Source organism: Emys orbicularis, chromosome 2 (genome assembly GCF_028017835.1).
Source record: "Emys orbicularis isolate rEmyOrb1 chromosome 2, rEmyOrb1.hap1, whole genome shotgun sequence".
NCBI classification, from domain to species: domain Eukaryota; kingdom Metazoa; phylum Chordata; order Testudines; family Emydidae; genus Emys; species Emys orbicularis.
In genome coordinates, this window is record NC_088684.1 from 140,279,925 (window position 1) to 140,302,061 (window position 22,137).

The 22,137-nt window shown below is 44.2% G+C and overlaps 1 protein-coding gene across 1 annotated transcript in view; it reads right to left on the reverse strand.

Moving 5' to 3' along the window:
* The window catches only part of SLC23A2 (solute carrier family 23 member 2), a 96,659-nt gene that overhangs the window by 15,950 nt on the left and 58,572 nt on the right, over positions 1-22,137 (reverse strand). The window contains exons 6-9 of the mRNA XM_065398715.1: positions 19,268-19,425; positions 5,189-5,277; positions 1,872-1,942; positions 522-703 (exon numbers count right to left, since the gene is read on the reverse strand). Of these exons, the coding sequence (XP_065254787.1) occupies positions 522-703; positions 1,872-1,942; positions 5,189-5,277; positions 19,268-19,425 (500 nt within the window). The remainder of the gene's footprint in view (positions 1-521; positions 704-1,871; positions 1,943-5,188; positions 5,278-19,267; positions 19,426-22,137) is intronic.

Below are 22,137 nucleotides of genomic sequence, written 5' to 3' on the forward strand. Positions count from 1 at the left end.
TCCCAAGTTAGCAACGCAACTCTTTGTAGCATGTCATAACAGTCATGGTATTGTCATGTGAGATTTTTTTTTTTTTTTTTTTGCAGGTCAGCTGCTCTCTCTTTTTTTTTTTTTTTAAATATGTTGAATTTAGCTGACTGAGGAGACACTTTCCAGTCTTGTACAAATGTCTGCATTGCAGGAGTCAGACAGGATTTATTGATTGGCCGATACTTAACTATTTAATTGCTGTTCCCTAACAACAAATGGAATGGGGGAGGAGGCAAGAATTCCACCCACAGTGGGAAACTTGAGAGTTGCTAAAGCTGTGCATATTTCCTCACTAACCGTTGTTCAATGGGAACGCAGGAAACCTATATAATAAACTACCAAAACATTAATTACTACTAAAGGTTACGTCCTATCCTTTGTCTTTGTGCAAACCACTCCCTGACGTGGGCAGGAGAACCACTGTGGAGTGACAACGGTATGCATCCTTACTTCATAATGCAGCTCAGTTAACCATATCCAAGGGTACTTACAACATAGCAATACCCCAGTGTTTGCCTGCTCTCTCCCCTGCAGCCTGGAAACCCGACAGGCCAATCAGAGCCACAGTTGGTGTAATTGTCAGAGGTCCAATGTATCTCAGGAGAGCTCCAGGAAGGCCAAGGAAGCCAATCACCACTTCTATTAAGGAGGACATGATAATAGCCCCTTGGATCTGAACACACAAAGAATGGGAAAAAATACAGGTCAATTAAGTTTGAAATGGATACACTAAATATGCTTTTTCGGCTCTGGGTTATAAACTGCAATTAAAGAATTCAGTGACAAAGCAGGCCTAAGCAAACTGTTTTTCGTCATACAACAGCTAATTATGAGTTTAAGTGACTTATTGCTTACGTATAACACTTATGTTTTTCTCCACAAAACTATTACCCAACAGACCAATGGGCCAGTTTGGCAGTTGTGTGGATAGCACATCACACTGTCATACAGGAGACCTGGGTTCCAGGCTAACCTTTAAGCTCTCAGATCGAACCGGCAAGGGCTGGTGGCGCCACGGAGGTGAGATGCTCTTAGCTCCTAGGGGCAGAGCGTATGCTGCATTGGTCACAAGTGCTCCTTAGAAGCTGGCATAGAGCAGCGTTGTGGTCTCAGGAGACTGCCAGCCTTCTTGGCTGCAGGGCTCTTGGCAGGATGTAGCTATGGTTTGAACATGGGGAAGAGAGAGGGGTTGTTTTAAATCGAGGAAAAATTGGCAGCCCAAAGCGACGGGATGGGAGATAAGTTCCATGACACATGCCTCAATTGGACTATGCTACCACCTATCCTTCTGTAGTGTGATGTCTGGGCACAACCCCCATCCTGGGCTCTGCAGGACACGAGCAAGTTCATACTGAAATGCTGGAGGTGGGGAAGGAACTGGGCAGACTCAGCAAGTCTCTGGGGAGCATCAACATCTCCATCAGAACTGTATCCAGCTTTAGAAACCTTGATGTCAAGTGATATGCGAACTGCAGATAATTATCCTTGGGGAACAGCTTATTGAATTGCTGAGCGAGGGCAGGCAAGCGGCTTGATAAAGTGTTTAACTGCTATTGGTGTACACAAACGGTACAGTCTAAGCAGCAGAATGTTAGTCTCCCTTGTGTATTGTACCGTGTGTCTTTTTGAACGTGGTAAATGACTCATTGCATTCCATTTTCAGTCATGCATAAAGAAGTTGGAACGGTTAAAATTTGCACGAAGCAGATAATGGGATATATTCACACTGAATGGTAGTGGAGAAAGAAATTACAAACTTAAAATACAAGAACGTGTAGAGGTATGGATGAGAAACCTTAACTGAAATGGGATGATCAACGGAGAAAGGCTACTTATGTTACCTCTCGTATCCTGGGGTACCAGATATGTTCAGTGTGCAGCAGCTCTGTTGTTCCATTAGTAACTGTTACATCTTGGAGGAATAAAAAACAAACATGTTTTAATTTCTGTGTCCCCTTCAGAGTGTTTTTATTATTTAGGAAGGGAAAGATTCACCTAATACTTCAGCAGTAGTTTATTTTTTAGACTGATCGATGTTTGAGAATCAGAAACATTCCAGTCCCAGCAATCAGCTCTCAGAGTCTGTCTACACGGCAACCAGACACCAGTGGCTGGCCTGTGCCAGCTAACTCAGGCTCGCAGGGCTCAGGCTACGTGACTGTTTCATTGCCGTGTACACTTCTGGGCTCGGGCTCTGGGACCCTGTACAGTGGGAGGGTCAGAGACCGGCTCCAGGACCCTGCACGGTGGGAGGGTCCCAGAGACCAGGGTCCGGCCTGATCCCAGAAGTCTACAGGGCAATCAAACAGCCCTGCAGCCCTTGAGTGGCACAGGCCAGCCATGGGTTTTTCTTTGCAGTGTAGACACATCCTCAGACTACTAAAGCAGCATTTCCTAAGGGCTAGCCTCCAATTCCACCCATTACACCAGAGTGGAAAATCCTAATTTGCCAAATATAAGGGTCAATTCTGGATTCTTTTTACCCCAGTAAGAACTGAATGGGAATGTTTTCATCAGTAGAATTACTTGATTTTATACAATGTCTCAAACAGTCAAACATTTGTTATTTACTAATTTAGCTAGTTCATTAGAGTGTAATAACAGCTCGGTCTGACCCCTTTAGAAGGTTAGAAATGGTCAAGAGCAACAATAAACTGAAACCAGCATCTCATTTGATCTCTAATACAGGAATAAGCCACAACAGGGTGTGTACTTCTAGGCTGTTAACACACACTTCAGTGCACTGTGATGCATCAACTTGAAAGCAGATCATCTTCAACCACCACCTAGCCTACTAATGCACACCTTAGCATGGCTTACTGCCATGGACACTGAAAATGTGTGTGTAATTTCATAACATCCAGGGCCTGATTTTCTGAACTATAGACTTGGATATCTACCTTCTCAGATATTTGCAACAGCTCATTTCAGGTTTAGATCAAAAAGCAAGAAGTGAAAGTAAGAGGGTCACAATTAATTAAAGGGATCTGGGGCCTATGAGAGGTAGCTGGAAACTGTCTCTTCTATCCTTTAACCTGCTTTTCCCTTCCCCAAGTCAAGCTGCCTCATTCTGCACACGTAAGCTCTTAGAATCTACTGTAAAAAACTGAACTGAGAGCAATGACATAGTTCCCACTTCAGTTTTTTAATTTAAAGAGAGACCAGATGGTCAGGTTTCATCTAAAAGGTGACTATGCATCTATGGAAAACTTCTCAAGACACTGGGGTTGGCACAAGAGACACTGAAGGCCTAATTTGGCCTACAGTTTTGTTTGCTTATTTAATTGGTGACATTGAGGTAGAAACAACAAAAACCTGGCTCTCAAAAGCCAGGCTCATTATGCAGGGATAACAGTTAAACATCTATTTCATAGAGTTTATGGCTAAAAGGGACCATTAGCTCTTCTAGTCTGATCTCCTGTATATCACAGGCCATAGAATTTTGTCCAATTATTCCTGTATTGAGCCCAATAACTTGTATTTTACTAAAGCATATTTTCCAGAAAGGCATCCGGTCTTGATTTGCAGACATCAAAAGATGAAGAATCCACCACTTCCCTTGAAATTTTTTTTCAATGTTTAATCACCTGCACTGTTAAAAGTGTGTTCCTAATTTCTAATTTTAATTCGTCCAGTGTAAGCTTCCAACCCTTGGTTCTTGTTCTGTCTATCTTCACTAGAGCCCTTTAGTACCTGATATTTTCTTCCTATGGAGGTACTTATACACTTTAATCAGATCACTCAATTTTTTTATTTATTTGTGATAAACAAAACAGATTGAGCTCCGTAAGTCTCTCACTCCAAGGTATTTTCTCCAGCCTTCAAATAATGTTTTGTGGCTCTTTTCTTCAACCTCAAATTTTCAACATACTTTTTAAAATGCGGATATCAGGACTGTATGCAGAACTACACGGTATTTCAACAATGGTCTCACCAACACTATGTACAGTGGTAACAATCATCTCCCTACTCCTACTCATTAATCCCTTTGATACATCCCAGGATTGCATTAGCCCTGTGCGTCACAGCATCGCACTAGGAATTCATGCTGAGTTGCTGGTCTGCTATAACCTCTAACTCCTTTTTAGTTGCCAGGATACAATCCCCCATTCTGTAAGCATGGCCTTCATACCTTATTCTTAGAGTTACAGCTTTGTGTTTTAATACAATCAAATGCATTTTGTTGTATGGGCCCAGATTACCAATCAATCCAGATGACTGCCCCTATCCTCATTATTTACTATTCAGCTGCTCTTTGGGTCATCTGAAAATTTTATCAGCAGCAATTTTATATTAACTTCCAGACTGTTGACCAAAAATGCTGAATAGATTGGACCTAATACTAATCCCCATGGAACCCCACTAGAAATAACCCCATTCAATGGTGATTCCCCAATGACAACTATGTTTTAACATCTCTCAGCTAGACAGTTCTTATTCCACTTCACATAGGTTTTGATATAGATATAGTACTACTATTTTAATTTTTGAATACTGACATAACATTAGCACTTTTCTGAATTTTCCCTGTTTTCTCCTCAGCCAGATCTTTTATAACTCATGGATGCAAGTTATCCTGCTGATTTAAAAAGCTTTATCCCTAGTAGCTGTTGTTTCAAATCCTTCTTAATTAATAATAGACTGGAAAGTATTTCAAAATGCTCATGTGACAAGAGTACATCATCCTGCTTCATTCCAAATGCACAACAGAAATATTTATTGAACATGTCTGCCTTTTCTGCATTATCAACAATTTTGCTATATCCATCTAGTAATAGGCCTGTACCACTGCTATACCCCACTTACTGAACCAAAAAATCCACCTTATTGTCCTTAGCTCTACAAGCCATAGATTTTTTCCTGATATAATTAGCTTCTCTCTCTTTTTTTTTTTTTTAAATATTTCATTTACAAAAAGGGCGCATTTGACATGGAAATCACTAAAAGAAAATCAGAACTCCACAACAGCATTTTTACAAAATCATTTTTTCAAAAGCAGAAAAACATACATTTCTCCTAATCTCTCCACTCGTCCCCAAAGAGAGGTCAATGACATACCTTTTGATATGTCAGTTGCAAATTACATATCCCATTTTGAGTTATCTGGGTGATTTATCATATGGTTAAAATTCCACAAGCATACATGACTTGCATTTACCTGTGTTATTACACTTCCACTTCTCCAAGGAGAGGATAGCTCTGGCAGGTGCCAAGAATGCAAAAGCACTGGCTTGAAACAAAGGTAACCTGAAGGAAATGGAAAGAGAAAATATAGACATTTATAGTTTGCGACATCATAACACTGTTTCTATGTACCTTTCTACGTGTGGTTTTCATGAGGTTAACCCTCCCCAACTTACTAATCTTTTTTTCACTGTTTATTAGAAATTTTGAAGTAAACAATTTTTTATTTAAAGGAATAAAAAGAAATCATAAAAAATCCAACCACCATCTAGAGGTACAGAAAGGCATTAAATGCAATAGCAGCTATTATCAGTAACAAATGTTACTGAACACAGGTATGCAGATACCAGGTATTGGTACAACAAGATCTTTATTCAATGGGGGGAAAGGCAGTGCGTAACAGGTATATAATAAAACAGTACAAGTGTCAGGGGCTGCATGGATGCTGAATGTGCAGAAGTACAGTATATGAAGTGTTAAGTTTCTTTGTGAAAGGGAAGTCATTCTTCACATAGTTTGAGTAAATGCCACACCTTAATTGCATAGCTGGGATTAAAAGCATATATAGTTTGATCATTGAGTTATAAAGCAGGTAAAAACTGATACGTTCCAGGTGAGCAAGAGCAATAAATCTGGAAGCTGAAAGGATATTAAGAGAAAACATGTTTAATATTGTTTATATAAATTCCCAAAAAGGTTTTAAAAATGACGTCCATCTGTACAGACTTGTATCTTTGTATGCATTCAGTAAGCTATAGCTTGCACATGTTAAGATAGTTATTGACATTGTTTAACTATTTAAGAATAACACTTTGAACTGTTCTCTACATACTGTTTTTGAGAGATGGTCACATAGTTCTCTTTAAAAACAGATCCAACTATGGCACATCGAGCACTCATGGGGGCACTGGCTACACTCCTGCCTTTCTGCTGCTTGTACAGCCACAACAGAGAGCCCTGATGCCCGCAGAACCAGCAGCACAGGAAAAGGAGCAAAACCAGCAAGCTCAGCTCGGGGTAACAACTAGCACAAGAAAGTGGGACTAGAAATGCGAAATGCCAGAACAACTGGAGGGAGGACCTTCCTCAGTGAGGGACTTCAGGGAGTAAGATGAACAGAGGAGGTGATGAGTAGCTAGAAAACAGAGGAAATAGGAACACGCATGTGTTAACATCATACGTTCACAGGCAGGAAGAGGGATCAAGACTTGTTTTATGATTGGCAGGGGAGGTGGTCCATGAGATTCTTTTACAAGAATTGGCCCACACAGAGAATTTAGAAACCTCTGCTTTTTAAAAATTGTAAGTACTGACAGCATATAGACCACAAGTGAATGGCCATGACTTTGCTTGGATTGTGAGGATTCTATGAGTCCCTATATCGGCTACTTGTGGCAAAAATCTAAACCATATCCTGGGCAAAGAGAAATGGTGTTCGCTGTGAGCAAATGATTCACATCGTACCTTTGAGCTTCACTAGACAAACTGAGTACACGGGCACCCAGGGCAAAATATGTAATGCCTGAAACAAGCTGCTACTCCTCACCTCTACCTACACACTACTCCCCTTCCCCTTTTACAAATCCTTTAATTAATATACCTCATAAACACATTCTTCAATAATGAAGTCAGTTTAGTGTTTCAACTTGATTCCAGTAATTTACTCCATGCAGAAGCAGCTTTTCAAACCTTGTGTAAATTTAACTTCATCTGTAACATGCACATGTTGTGAGCATTCAAAGCTTAACATTTGTTCCTTTCAAATGATTAGATATCAGCACATTCTATGAATATTAAATAGTCACAGAAGCCTGGACTTCTGCTGTGTCAACTTGCCTCCATTTGACACAAAACTTCTTGGTGGATAAATTTAGATTATTTTTTTTTTAAATCATAAAATTACTATGTCTTGGAAGAGATCAGTGCAAAAGAATTCAGGAGCTGAGCTTTTTAACTATATTTGATAAGAAAATGTTATGTGAAGTGTTCAGAGATATGTTCCGAGCTGTGGAGGTTTTTTTATTTTTTTAAATTAATGATGTTTGGATTTTCAAGTAAAACACTGAAGCCCGGATTTAGGCAAGTATGCACGTGTGCTCAGGTTAAGCGTTTGGATATTCTGCTTTGATAAATTATTTGTACATTATCTAATACTGTTTTGCATTACGAGGTGGTGAGTAACCGTTTTTTCTTCTTTGAGTGATTGCTCATATCGATTCCAGTTAGGTGACGCCCAAGCCTTACCTAGGCGGTGGGGTTGGAGTTATGGAATCGCTGATTGGAGCGCCGCTCGGTCGAAAGCTGCATCGTCTCTGGAAAGCTGGATGATGGTGTAATGAGAGGTGAAAGTATGTACCGAGGACCAAGTTGCTGCCCTGCGGATTTCTTGTATCGGGACCTGGGCCAGGAATGCAGCTGATGAGGACTGAGCCCTCGTGGAGTGTGCCGTACGAGCCGGGGCTGCTGTTTTGGCCAACTTGTAGCACGTGCAGATGCATAAGGTGATCCAGGAAGATATTCTTTGAGATGAGACTGGGAGTCCTTTCATCCGGTCTGTCACTGCTATGAACAACTGGTTCGACTTCCTGAACGGCTTAGTGCACTCCATGTAGAAGGCTAGTGCTCGCCGAACATCCAGGGACTGTAGCCTCTGCTCATGGCTACTGGCATGAGGCTTAGGCTAAAAAACAGGCTACCTTCCATGACAGATAGAGAAGGAAGCAAGTCGCCAGCAGTTCCAATGGGGGCCCCCATTAGCCTGGAGAGGACCAGGTTAAGGTCCCACGCGGGGACAGGCTGTCTGATCTGGGGATGTAGCTGTTCCAGACCCTTGAGGAACCGACCAACCGTAGGGTTGGTGAAGACAGAGCGTCCAGACGCTCCCAGGTGGAAAGCCGAGATAGCAGCGAGGTGTACTTTTATGGAGGACGCTGCCAGGCCTTGCTGTTTCAGGTGCAGAAGGTACTCTAAAGATGAGAGGTAGGGGTGCCTGAAAAGGGGGTGTACGACGCTAGTCACACCAACAAGTAAATCTTTTCCACTTTGCCAGATATGTGGCTCTAGTGGAGGGCTTCCTGCTGCCGAGGAGGACCCCCCCTACCTGTTCTGAGCACAGAAGCTCCATGGGGTTCAGCCATGAAGTTTCCAAGCCGTGAGGTGGAGGAACTGCAGGTCGGGGTGATGAAGACGACCGTGGTCCTGAGTGATCAGGTCGGGGAGGAGTGGCAACGTGACCGGGGCATCCATTGACAGTTCCAGGAGTGTGGTGTACCAATGTTGTCGAGGCCATGATGGTGCCACCAGAATTATCTCTGCCCCGTCCCTGCAGATCTTGAGTAGGACCTTGTGCACGAGAGGGAACGGGGGAAAGGCGTAGAGCAGACGGCCTCCCCAGGGTAGCAGGAATGCATCCGTGATTGATCCTGGGCTGTCTCTCTGGAAGGAGCAGAACATTGGGAACTTCCTGTTGCTCCGAGTGGCAAACAGGTCGACCTGGGGAAACTCCCACCTTTGGAAGACAAGGTATCTGACATCCGGACGGATGGACCACTCGTGCGTGTGGAAGGACTTGCTGAGGTGGTCCACCAGCGTGTTCTGAACTCCTGGTAGATAGGACGCTTCCAGGTGAAGGGAATGGGCTATGCAGAACTCCCACAGCTGGAGGGCTTCCCGACAGGGGAGAGGAGCGGGCTCCACCCTGCTTGTTGATGTAAAACACGGCAGTGGTGTTGTCCATCAGAACTGCCACGCACTGGCCTTGTAGTCAGGCCTGAAAGGTCTGGCATGCTAGTCGCACTGCCCTCAGCTCCTTGATATTGATATGGAGAGAGAGCTCATCCTGCGACCACAGGCCTTGAGTTTGGAGATCTCCCAAATGCGCGTCCCCTCCCAGAGCTGACGCTTCCGTTACCAGTGACGAGGAAGGCTGAGGGCTGCTGAAGGGGACTCCTTCGCACACTGTCCAAGGGTCGAGCCACCATTGAAGAGACTCGAGCACCTGCCCCGGCACCGTGACCACTGAATTCAGGCTGTCGTGTCCTGGGTGATAGACCAAAGTGAGCCACGCTTGGAGTGGTCTGAGCCTCAGCCTGGCGTGCCGGGTCACGTAAGTGCAGGCTGCCATGTGCCCGAGGAGACTCAGGCATCCCCTTGCTGTAGTGGTCAGATATTGCCTGAGGCCTTGAATGATGTCCGTCACGGCTTGGAATCGGGACTCTGGCAAAAGTGCTCTTGCCTGAACCGAGTCCAACACCGCCCCGATGAATCTATTCTTTGGGTCGGTGACAAGGTTGACTTGTTCAAGCTGAGGAGACGACCCAGTCTCTCGAATGCGGATCTGACCAATCAGACTTGAGACTCCACCTGCCTGCTGGTGCGGCCCCTGAGCAGCCAGTCGTGGAAGGAGGGGTATACCTGCACCTGTCTCCGATGGAGGAAAGCGGCCACAACCGACATGCACTTGGTGAACACTCAGGGGGCTGTTGAGAGGCCGAATGGAAGGACCATAAATTGATCATGTTTGTGGTCGACCATGAACCGTAGGAATCGTCTGTGTGCAGGCCAAATAGCTATATGGAAACACGCGTCTTTCATATCGAGGGCAATGTACCAGTCTCCCGGATCCAGAGAAGGGATAATTGTGTCCAGGGAGACCATGCGGAACTTCAGCTTTATTATGAACTTGTTGAGTCCTCGCAGATCTAGAATGGGTCTGAGACCCTCCTTGGCCTTGGGGATTAGGAAGTATCGGGAATAGAATCCCTTGCCCCTGAGGAACCTCCTCCAGTGCTCCCATGGCGAGGAGCACCCGCACCTCCTGGATAAGGAGCTGCTCATGAGAAGGGTCCCCGAAGAGGGACAGGGAAGGGGGGTGGGAGGGAGAGTAGGAGCAGAATTGGAGAGAATATTCCACTTCTACCATACGGAGAACCCAGCGGTCCGAAGTTATTTGTGAGCAAGCACAGTAGAAGTGGGACAGACGATTCAAGAAAGATGGGGAAGGATCTCCTGAGCCTCTTGGTCTCCAGAGGCCTCCTGTCCCACCTCTCTGTCAGGGTGTGACATTATTGATATAATCTGGGACCATATAGAACATGGCTGCAACCAAAGTCCTGTAGTGGCACCAAATCTTGTAAAAAGGGGGTCAAATGAGGTGTCTAAGACAAGGTTATGGTTTGCTGGTTATGATTATGCTGTCTATATGTGTGTATCAATTTTGTAGTTGAAGTTGTGAATATTGGCTCTAGACTGTCTGTATTTCAAACTTATGCTATGCTTCTGGGAGACATCCCAGACAAGTTGGTGTTAGCTCTGCCTAGCCTGCTTGATGGCCCATTAAGGACCATCAGCTATACAACTGACCCATGGAGAGAAGGCAGATACGCCTTGTAACTCAGCAAAGTATGCAGGAACTTGCCCATGTGACTCCAGACTCCATTTTGCTGTAATTTTCCACAGTAAGAACAAAGAGGTGTTCTTATACCTGGAAAAAGACTATAAAAGGCTGATGCCTCGACTCCATCTTGTCTTCAATCCTGCTTCATACCTCTGGAGGAACTTTGCTACAAACTGAAGCTCTGAACAAAGGACTGATGACCCATCCCAGCTGGGGATGTACTCCAGAGACTTGATTTTGAACCTGCAGTTTATTTCATCACTGCTACAAGCCTGAACCAAGAACTTTGCCATTACTGTATGTAATTGATTCCATTTAACCAATTCTAACTCTTATCTATAGCTTTTTCCTTCTATAAATAAACCTTTAGATTTTAGATTCTAAAGGACTGGCAACAGCGTGATTTGTGGGTAAGATCTGATTTATATATTGACCTGGATCTGGGGCTTGGTCCTTTGGGATCGAGAGAACCTTTTTTCTTTTATTGGGATATTGGTTTTCATAACCATTTGTCCCCATAACGAGTGGCACTGGTGGTGATACTGGGAAACTGTGCTCTACCCCCACCTCAGGCCTTCCAAGTCCGAAGACGGGGACCGAGACCATGATGGCCAGGGCGGTGCCAAGCGGAGCTGGACTGGGGAGCGGTGCCACAAGGTTGGAGAATGGTGCCGGGAACGAGGATCGGCATCGCTGGGGAGCGGCGCCACATCTCTGAGCGGCGCAGCAACTCCACCAGCGGTGCTGAGGGACGAAGCATCACCGGTTTGCCCCAAGACGGTGCCACACATTTCAGTACTGGAGGTTTGGCTCGAAGGACCAGGGACCGCGGTGCCGTCATGGCGATGAGGTCCCTCGTGGCCTCAAAAGGTGTCTGGGGTGAATGGCAATTTCACCTCCTCAATGACCTGACTCAACGGTGCCGGCTCCAAAGTCTTCAGCCCTGACTGCTCCTCCCATTGGCCCGCTCCAAACGGGTGGGTCTCTGAGTCGGAGATCTACTCCTCCCCTGCTTCCGGTGCCGTTTCTGCGCCAGGGAATGGGACCGGTGCCGGATTGATCCCGCCGGTTTCGGCGCTGGGGAACAGCGGTGCCATGGGTCTCTCCCAGAATCCTTCTGCGGTGCTGCTTCTACCTCTTCCACTGGGACGCTGCACACCAATGAGCTCGGTGCCGGGTCTTGCCATGCCAATGTAGGTTGCGGTGTAAGGAGCTGCTTGAGGCAAAAGTCTTGCTCTGTTTTTGTTCCGGGGCAAAACCCTTTACAAATCCTGCACTTGTCCGCTTGGTGTGCTTCCCCTAGACACTTTAAGCAAGCGTCGTGGGGGTCGCCCATTGGCATGGGCTTGTTGCAGGACTTGCAGGGTTTGAACCCTTGGGATTTAGGCATACCCCGAGTCCCAACGGGGAACACGGTCGGGGTGAAGAGGAAAACCTCCCACTCCCAACAGCTATCTGCTGTAACAACCGAAAACACTAAAACTAAACTTAACGAGGCTAGGAATTACTGTGAACTAAACTAAACTGAAAGATAGGGAAAACGAGGAGAGCTTGCTAAGCAAGTCACCGCAGTTCCAACGACCGTCACTGGCGGCAAGAAGGAACTGAGGAGCACCGGGTCGGCAGGGCCATATATTGAGCGTCATGAAGACGCCACTCCAGGGGGCTCCACAGCCAATCCAACGGGTGCTGCTAGGGGGAAAACATTCCAACGACTGTGCTCACGGCGCGTACACATCTAATTGGAATCGATATGAGCAATCACTTGAAGAAGAATATCAATTCACAACAAACTTGCAAAAAGCAAGATGCTAATTTAGAGTTTAAGTCTAACAGCAAGCCTATTCTGCTACAAGACATTTACATAGAGCCAGGGGCGGCTCTAGGCACCAGCAAAGCAAGCACGTGCTTGGGGCAGCCCATTTGCAGGGGCGGCAGCTGGGGGATCCAGCCTGGGAGCTGAGAACCAACAGGGGGCCCTGGGAGCTGTAGTTCCTTGGTTAGCTCCCTGCCTATAGAGCCAGTCCTGGAGCAGGGAAAGAACTACATTTCCCAGCATTCCCTTGGCCACTACCAACAGGAAAGAGGGGGAGGGAGTGAGGAAGCTGAGACCTCATACTGCAGCCTGCTTTGAATGGAGAGCTGCACTGTGAGTAGGGATACCATATTTTAACATTCAAAAAATAGGACACTCCACGGGGAGGGAGGGTAGCCCCACCCTGCCACCATCCACTCCCTCCGACTGCCCCCCACAGAAACCGCAACCCATCCAACCCCCCTGCTCCCTGTCCCCTGATCACCCCCTCCTGGGACCCCTGCCCCAACTGCCCCCCAGGACCCCACCCCTATCTAAGCCCCACTGGTCCTTGTCCCCGATTGTCCCCTCCTGGGACACCACCCCCTATCTAAGCCTCCCTTCTCCTTGTCCCCAACTGCCCCCTCATGAGACGCCCCCAACTTCCCCCCTAGGACCCCACCCCCTACCTGTCCCCTGACTGCCCCCCCGAACCCGACCCATCTAACCCCCCCTTCTCCCTGCCCCTGACAGCCCCCCCGAACCTCCGCCCCATCCAACCCCCCCTGCTCCCTGTCCCTTGACTGCCCCCCCCCGGAACCCTCTACCCCTTCTCCAACCCCCCAGCCCCCTTACCGTGCCACTCAGACCAGCGTGTCTGGCTTCGCGCAGCGCCAGACACGCTGCTGCATACATGCTGCGTGCTCCCCTGCGGAGCCACAGCTCCCCCGCCCCAGCACCTGCCTTCCAGATTTGAACACCTCAAAATTCAGGAGTGCTCAAGCTCAGTTTGGGCAGCTGTTACTTCAATTCTCCCAAATCAAATATACTGATCCACTGTAACTTGCTGTAGAAAAAGTAGGATAAAATTGAGCAAGAAATGCTTCCCAGTGGTTATTAGGACTGGAATTGCTATTTTCAACAGCCATTGCCTTTTGGTTTGTTTGTTTGTTTGTTTAAAAGGAAGACAGTGATATTGCATTGGCAAATTCCCCATAGAAAGAAAGAGTGGAACAAAAGAATAATAAAGGCACCTCAACTTTTCCTCATTGATGGAGGACTGTCTTATAATATGCATCCAGATATCCTCCCATCACACAAGCTGAAAATTGTTCCACTTTACTGCAGTTCTGTAACCATATGGGAACCAATCCCGTCTGTGTTCTGTGCACATCTAAAATTCCTGCTGAATGACCTGCCCTGGGAGCGAGTTACCAGTGACCCAGGGCGGCGGCGGAAGGAGGGTGCAGGTGGGGGGGTGAGAGCCCAGGGCTGGGGCGGCAGGGGGGTGCAGCAAGGAGTCCAGGGCTGGAACGGAGGGCAGCCAAAAATTTTTTTGCTTGGGGCGGCAAAAAACCTAGAGCCGGCCCTGCATAGAGCAAGGTTTAACTAAACTACTTAACAGGCAGAGGCTGCAGTATGCTCAGTCAACTACTCACATGCTCAAAGTTACACAAGCGCTTAAGCACTTTCCTGAATCAGGGTCAGTATGAATATAGGACATATCAACTACCCCTAAACAAATGCAGCATCCTTTCCTTGGCTCTCCTATGCAAATACAATTAACTGCAAGCACCCTTTCTTGTCGCAGCATATAAACAATGACTAAAACACCTCCCTTCTGATAAGAGCAAAGTCCACTCCCAAACTGAAAAAAGCAACAGAGGGTCCTGTGGCACCTTTAAGACTAACAGAAGTATTGGGAGCATAAGCTTTCGTGGGTAAGAACCTCACTTCTTCAGATGCAAGTAACTGAAGTCTCTCATGCCCCACGGGGGCTGAGAAAGCAGCTTGCCAGCCTGCAAAGCGTATTAAGTTGGGTAAATCGGCAGAATCCATAGTAAATGGTTTTACTACCCACCGTAAAAAGGCACAAGAATTCTGCTACATAATTAAGCAATGAATGCTCCAAAGAGCTTCTGACTGAATTCGCCTCATTCCAATTGCTAGAATAAACTCAAATTCAGCTTACAATAAAAGTAAAACTGGAAAGGATCTAAAACAAAGCGAACGGCTCGACTTTAGCAATGCTATTTCCACAGTGGCTTTATCTCTGTGTTTAAGCCTGGATGAGTTTGGGGGAAAAAAACCATTAGGAGTTCTCTATTAGCTTCCCTTTTCCATGGAGATGGTGATTATCTTAACGGTGAGGAGTTATTTCAAATGCAAACTGACTTTTTTTTTTTTTAAAGCATTGAATACAAAAGACACTGACTGTAAAGTTGTTTGATTAGTGCCCCTGCATTTTTCTCCTCTCTCCAGCCATTCTCCTTTCTTCTAAGACACAGGAAGTTGTGTTTATGGCTGCAGGATCAATTAATACTCTTTTTGTTAATATAGTGATTTCCCATACAAAGCTACATTTTCCAGTAGTTTAAAACCAGGGCAGTGGTTTTCAAACTTTTTGTATTGGTGACCCCTTTCACACAGCAAGCCTCTGAGTGTGACACGCTTATAAATTAAAAACAGGGGGGAATATAATTTAAAGGGGGCTCAGGGACATCAGCCCCACAGAGCTGACAGCTCACGACCCCAATGTAACCACCTTGTGACCCCAGTTTGAGAATCCCTGAATTAGGGGTCGCATACTTTGTAGCTTGTGTAGGCTGAGCTCATTGCACTCACAAGGGGCTCCAGGCATCCTTCCCTTCTCTCCTCCTCCTCCCCCGCCCCCCCAGCTCCCTATGTGCCACTCTTCCCTCCCCCTCTATTGCAGGGACTCCCTGCAACCTCCCCCAATCTCCTCTCTGCCATGGGGTCTGTGCCCCCCCTCCCCCCACTTCTCCCATACCAGCGTCTCCCATTCTCCCTCCCCACACCAGTAGCTTTCCCACTTCCCCCATGTCATCTATTCCCCTCTATCACATTTTGGCCACTGATTCTTATAACACACTGAAATTTTGAAATTGATCAGGTACAGCATTCAAAAGTGATTGTGCTACCCACATACAGACAGAGAAATGCCACTGAGGGGAGCATAAGGCCTCCACAAGCTCTGCTAAAAAATTCACTCTGAGTTGAACGTTGTTTCTAAACTACTTTTTTCAACTCAGTCACAATTAGGGTGACCAGATGTCCCGATTTTATAGGGACAGTCCCAATTTTGGGGGCTCTCTGTTATATAGGCACCTATTACCCCCCCACCCCCTGTCCCGATTTTTTACACTTGCTATCCGGTCACCCCAGTCACAATGGACTTTTTGTCAAGGCTAAAATGGCTGGTCTTTTATAAGGACATGATCAAGGGACTCCAGTGGTTATTACATTTCATTCTTCTCAAGAGAAAACAAATTCACTCTTCTCAGATAAATTCATGGTAATTTGTCAGCAATATACAATGAAGTGACGATACATGGAAACACCACAACAAAAATCGGAAGAAAACCTAGTACAATCTCACCTTTTGTTTTAAGTAACAATTATATATCTTAGTGGAATTGTACTACAATCTTGATAAACTGAAGCTATGCCCTAAAAGTACGCTATAAACAGTAATGCATCACATGCCTAAGATCACACAAAAGTACGAAGTGGATACATTACCCAAGCCCATATAAACATACGGTCGGGATGCAATTTCAAGGGCAACTCTGAATTTCCTAGTGGTTAAGGTTTTGACACTAGCGCTATTGAAGACAGATTCTGAGTAATTAAAATGTTGTTTTGAAACATTCTAACTAACATCAATGCATTGCATAGATGTAACAATGCTTAGATACTACAGAGACATAATTCAGCAAACCTAAAATATGGATCGAGGTACATATTTATCTCTCAGATCATAATAGTTCCTTTGTATTAATCTAAAAGGCTGGCAAAGAGCTATGCTTTGGTAAATAGCCTGAATTCCTAAAATTAGTATGGATACCAGACTAACCACAATGGCTCCAGGTAACTGGCTACATCCATCTCTAAGGGCTTTTAACCAGTGAAATTTTACCTTTCTGAAACCATAATGGCTTTATTTGTTTAAACATTTCTCAGTTCACAGGCTTGCCAATAAACCTTGTAAGAATCTCATTTCAAGTGTAGTTCGTGTCTGCAGGTCCCAACCAAATATAAAACAATATCACATGCTAACAGTTACAAAATGTTCAGCCGCTAATTCTCCTCACAAACAAGGCAGTGGAATAGGTCTGAGAGGTGATGGAGCAAGTCTTCAGTGGTCTAAAAAATGAAGATGACTTTTTAATCTAAAAAAGACTAAGAACTGACCATATCTTCCAATTTCCGTGACTACTCCTTGACCCTATACGTGAAGGCCAGTATAAGATGCAAGATAAGGAGGTAAAAAGTAATGTGTTAAAGGTAACAAGCATTTGAAGTAAGCAGCAACATAATCAGATATAGCTGTTCAATTTAAATGTGATTAGATTGAAGACAATGAGGGGCCTGGCCCATGCTTCTCTGCTACCCTCTCCCCCTTTATAAATGTATAGCAAAAGATCTAGGAATAAGTGTATTTGAGCATTAAGCCAACTCTCTTAACTTCAAATGAGTATAAACAGGAAGGACAAACCGAATAGGAAAGAAAACTGTCTCATATATGTGAGGGACAGAGAATTTTGTTGCAAGGAAAACATGGTCTTGGGAAAAAGCAAATGCTTTTCTCTCCTTTCCGACAATTCCACCCAGACAAACATCCCTTCCTATTTCTCAAGTAAACATATGATGAAAGAAATATCAAAGCAGCTTTACAACTCTTAGAAAAGCTGAGGGTAAGAAAAGGACAAAGAAGCTTTTCTGAAGAGGTAGAAGGAAGGTGAGACGGCAGATCAGACTTTCTCCAGACTATTGAAAACAAAAAACAAACACCACAAGGACTTTGACTCAGGAAGCCTGAATTGCCTGAAGAGGTTTTTGGATTTTTTCCCTTTGGCTGATCTGCATTAACAATCCTAAATGATTTGTTTAACGGGTTTGCCCTTTTTTCCCTGCTGAGTGATCTCCTCCACCCAAAGAGTCTGTTTCTTGGGTAAATGTTTTTAATTGGGACTATGTTGTCCATTTTTCATTGAAAGTCTAAGACTTCATCTTATATCATTTTTATGATGAATTAAGTGACACTTGAACAGTAATGCTTGGACATGATAATACAATGAGTATCTTTCTTCTGGTCTTATTTTTCTTTCTTGATTCTATTCAAGATGCAGAAACAAACTTGTGGGTTTTATCCATCCCTTGACCCGGACAAATAATGGATGACCAAGGGTTTAAGTAAATGTTTAGTTAAAATCTCTCTGCAGTATTCCAAGTATAATGATAACTACTTTTTTATTTTTATTTTAACTTCACTGTTGTTAGAACGTACTACATTTTGGCAATAACATATTATTTTAAAAATCTGGCAATATTTAGACCAGTCTCAGATATGTCATCGTATTAAAATAGCACTTCCAGAAACAGTGGTGTGAAAGATACAGGAACCCCAAGCAAGCTAATCTAACGCTTATGTTCCTTGACAGCTTGTGGTAAAGTGATACTGGCACCTCTGCGTAGCTAAGAAAGAAGACCTTTATTTCCCACCCATTCCCACAGAAGGAATTTACAAGGAAACATATGCAAAGGGTGTGTTATTGGCAGAAACAGTAAGATCAGGTATAAGAAGTTGCCCTTCCCTTTTCTAATATCTATTATATTATCTACCTTAGTTACGTAAAAGTGATTCAAAAGTATAAGGGTTTTGGCAGAACAGAGAGAGATTCTTCTATATCAGCATTTTATCCTTAAGCATGATTAACTACACAGATCACTTTCTTTCACTGAAATACACCTGCACCCGGAAGCATCAGAGTCGTACATTAGCTTCTTCAAGTATCTGACTCCAGAGATCCTACTATTTCAACATACTTTGACAATCACCTTGCTGAAACTGTCACAGCACAATACGACAGAAGCAGCAGCAGCAGATGTTACTGTGTCCATACACCAAAACTTCAACTGGTTATTTTTTGGCAAGTAGTACAATGACAGTATTCTAAGCAGTCACTCTTTAAAGTGGGCTAAATAATTTTTTCCCTATGTTCATTCATCTTGTTTCTCCTCATTACTTCCCCGCTCCTCTACTCTTTTATTCTGCTCATGCCTTCTTTCATTCGAAACAGCTTCCCAGTTATCCAAAATGTAGTGATGGTCTACATTAGAAAATTAGATCAACCCAGCTATATTGCTCTGGGGTGTGAAAAATCCACATCTCTGAGTGATGTAGCAGAGCTGACCTAACCCCCAAGCACGTCTATAACAGTGCTACATCGATGGAATAATTCTTCCGTTGATCTAGCTACGGCCTCTTGGGGAGGTAGATTTACTACAGCGACAGGAGAACCCTTCCAGTCACAGTAATAAGTGAGTATAGTAAGTTTACACTGAAGCGCTACAGTAGCGTAGCTGGAGCTGTAATGTTTTAAGTGTAGACATAGCCTTATTCTTTTACTTCATATCCTTTTTTTGTGTGAAACCTTCCAAAATTAGGATCAGACAACCCTATTCCCGAGCAATCTTGAGTTTGAACTGTTATTCTGTATTTCACATTCATCCTCTGAAATACCCTATGCACTTCTTGGATATCCTGTACATTTAAAGAGATGTGTACCCCACCATCAGTATCTCAACAATAAAGAATGAAGTATGAGTTTTGATCTCACCTGCATCCAAAAGTTGTTTGTAACAAAGTAGTGATCCCTACACAGAAGAAAATGGTCCCAATCAATTGGCTGGTAGCCCACTGGTCAAATCCAACACACATGGCATCAGCTAGCAAAAAAGGTACTGCTATAGTTCCACTAAAACATGTCAGGTAGTGCTGTGAACACAAAGAATGAACAGCTTGTTAATACTAATAATCACACATACAAGAACCTCAGAGATGCACCATTTTTCCTTTACACTCAGTTTATTCATTTCTTTAAATTAACCACCAACCCTCTCATTGTTTTCTGGTTCCAAATATTTTAATTCCTAGTGTTTTTTACTTTCCATGTTTAGCTACTTTTAGCCAGCTACTAATGACTTCTACTTATAGATGATAAATTAGGCTATTTACATAGCTAAATGGTTCCTGTTCTTATTCTTGATGAGTAGGTATCTAGGTAACCATGCTGAAGCAGCTTCCAACTTACAAAAGCAGAAAAATAGCTCTCTCCATTTTGAAACACACAAAATCACAGGGTTAGAAGGGACCGCAAGGGTCATCTAGTCTACACCCCTGCCAAGATGCAGGATTTGTTGTGTCTAAACCATCTAAGACAAATGACTATCCAGCCTCCTTTTGAAAACCTCTAGTGAAGAAGTTTCCACAACCTCCTGAGGCAGTCTGTTCCATTGTCCTACTATTCTTACATTTAGGAAGTTTTCACTGTGATTTAATCTAAATCTGCTATGCTGTAGTTTGAACCCACTGTCTTGTCCCACTGCCTCTGTGGCAAGAGAGAACAATTCTTCTCTATCTTTTTTATGGCAGCCTTTTAAGCAGACATGCCAAATCCGCAAAGAAACTGCAGAAATTGGGCTTGTTTTTGGCTTAATTGGCTTGTGAGTTGCTTGTTGGCTAGTTTCTGGCTTGTAGCTTGTTGCTTTTTTTTTTTTTTGGATCAGCTCCTGGCAAGCAGGGGCAAGGGGGGTAGAGAGTCAGGGGTGCACAGCGGGCCCACCACAGTCCCAGGCTGCACACCGGGGGGATCTAGTCACATAGAGTGTTGGGGTTCTTAGGGATTGGCTTGTTTTTGCCTTGTTTTGAAATGGGATTAGCTTGATTTGTGGCTTATTGTGAAAGTCGGGGTGCTTATTTACAGCGTGAAAGTTGGCAACTGTGCTTTTAAGTATTTGAAGATAGCTGTCATGTCCCCTCTTAGTCTCCTCTTTTCCAAACTAAACATATCCGGTTCCTTCAGCCTTTGCTTATATGGCTTGCATTCCACCACTTTGATCATCTTTGTGGCTCACCACTGGATCCTTTTCAGTTTCTCTGCATCCTTTCTATACACTGGTGACCAAAATTGGACACAGTCCTCCAGCTGAGACCTAACCAGCGCCAAATAGAGCAGCACTATCACTTTCTATAACTTGCGTGCTATGCCTCTGTTAATGCAACCTAAAATTACATTTGCTTTTTTTTGTAACAGCATCGCATTGCTGACTCATGTTGAGGTTGTGATCCACCACAACTCCCAGATCCTTCTGAGCAGTGCTGCTGCCAAGCCAGTTATCCCTCATTCTGTATTTGTACATTTGGTTTTTCTTCCATAAGTGTAGCACCTTACATTTGTCTTTGTTGATTTTCATTTTGGTGCCTATAGCCCAGTACTCAAATTTATCAAGATCCTTCTGAATTTTAGCTCTATCCGCCAAAGTGTTTGCAACCTCCCCCCCCCCCCGCACACACACACAGCTGTGTGTTATCTGCAAATTTGATTGGTACGCTCTCTATTCCTACATCCAGGTCATTAATAAAGGTGTTAAACAACATCAGACCCAGAACAGATCCCTGTGGAACCCCACTTGAGACCTCCCTCTAATCCCACATCATTCCATTAATAGTTACTCTTAGTTTGCGGTTGTTTAACCAACTGCATATCCACTGAATGGTAGTTCTGCTGAGCCTGCATTTCTCCAGCAGACTTATCAGAATGTCATGTGGGACTGTGTTAAAAGACTTGCTGAAGTCCAGGTATATTATGTCCACCGCATTCCTCCTATCCACCAAATTAATTCACGTGAGGATCACATGAAAGACTGTCTGATTAGACATGAATTTAAATAGTACTTCAGTATGAAAAACTATATAGGGGATAAGTTCTGGAATGTTAGAGACTAGCCAAATCATGGATTTATTCTGCTCCAATCCAAGTAGATTAAAAAAATTATTAAAAAGCTGCATGTTCAACTATGTAAGAAAAAGAAAATTCCTGCAGTACTAGCTGATGAATAACTGCAGGAATAAAAATAAGCCACTTTGGATTTCTAAGGAGTCATTTGTTTGAGGATCTCAAAGTATTTTTACAAATACTAATGAAGTCTCAACACTCCTTTGGGGTAATTTTATTACCCTTTTTAGAGAGGGGGAGAGAGATGAAAGGACTTGCCCACATTCACAGCAAAACTGCGACTAGAATCCAGCTGTCTTGGCTGTCCATTAAGTTCTACTATGGCCACGTCTATGCTACAGACTTCTGCCGGCATTACTAAGTTGGTCAAGGATGCAAAGAGTGAGATTCATGACCAACATAACTGTTTTGGCAGAAGTCTGTAGTTTAGACAGAGATATACCAGCAAAACTGTGCTTTTACCACTAGAACTTGTTTCATTCGTGGGGGGCGCTTTTATTACACCAGTACAAAGCACAGCCTTGCCGGTCTAGTTGTGCCCACACTAGGAGCACTTTGCCAGTATAGTACACTGGTATTCATATACCCATAAAGCACTCCTAGTGTAGACATAGTCTAACTCGCTAACTAACACAAAGTACAAACAAATGCCTGAAAAGTACAAGGAACTCAGCAGGCGGGGGGGGAGGGGT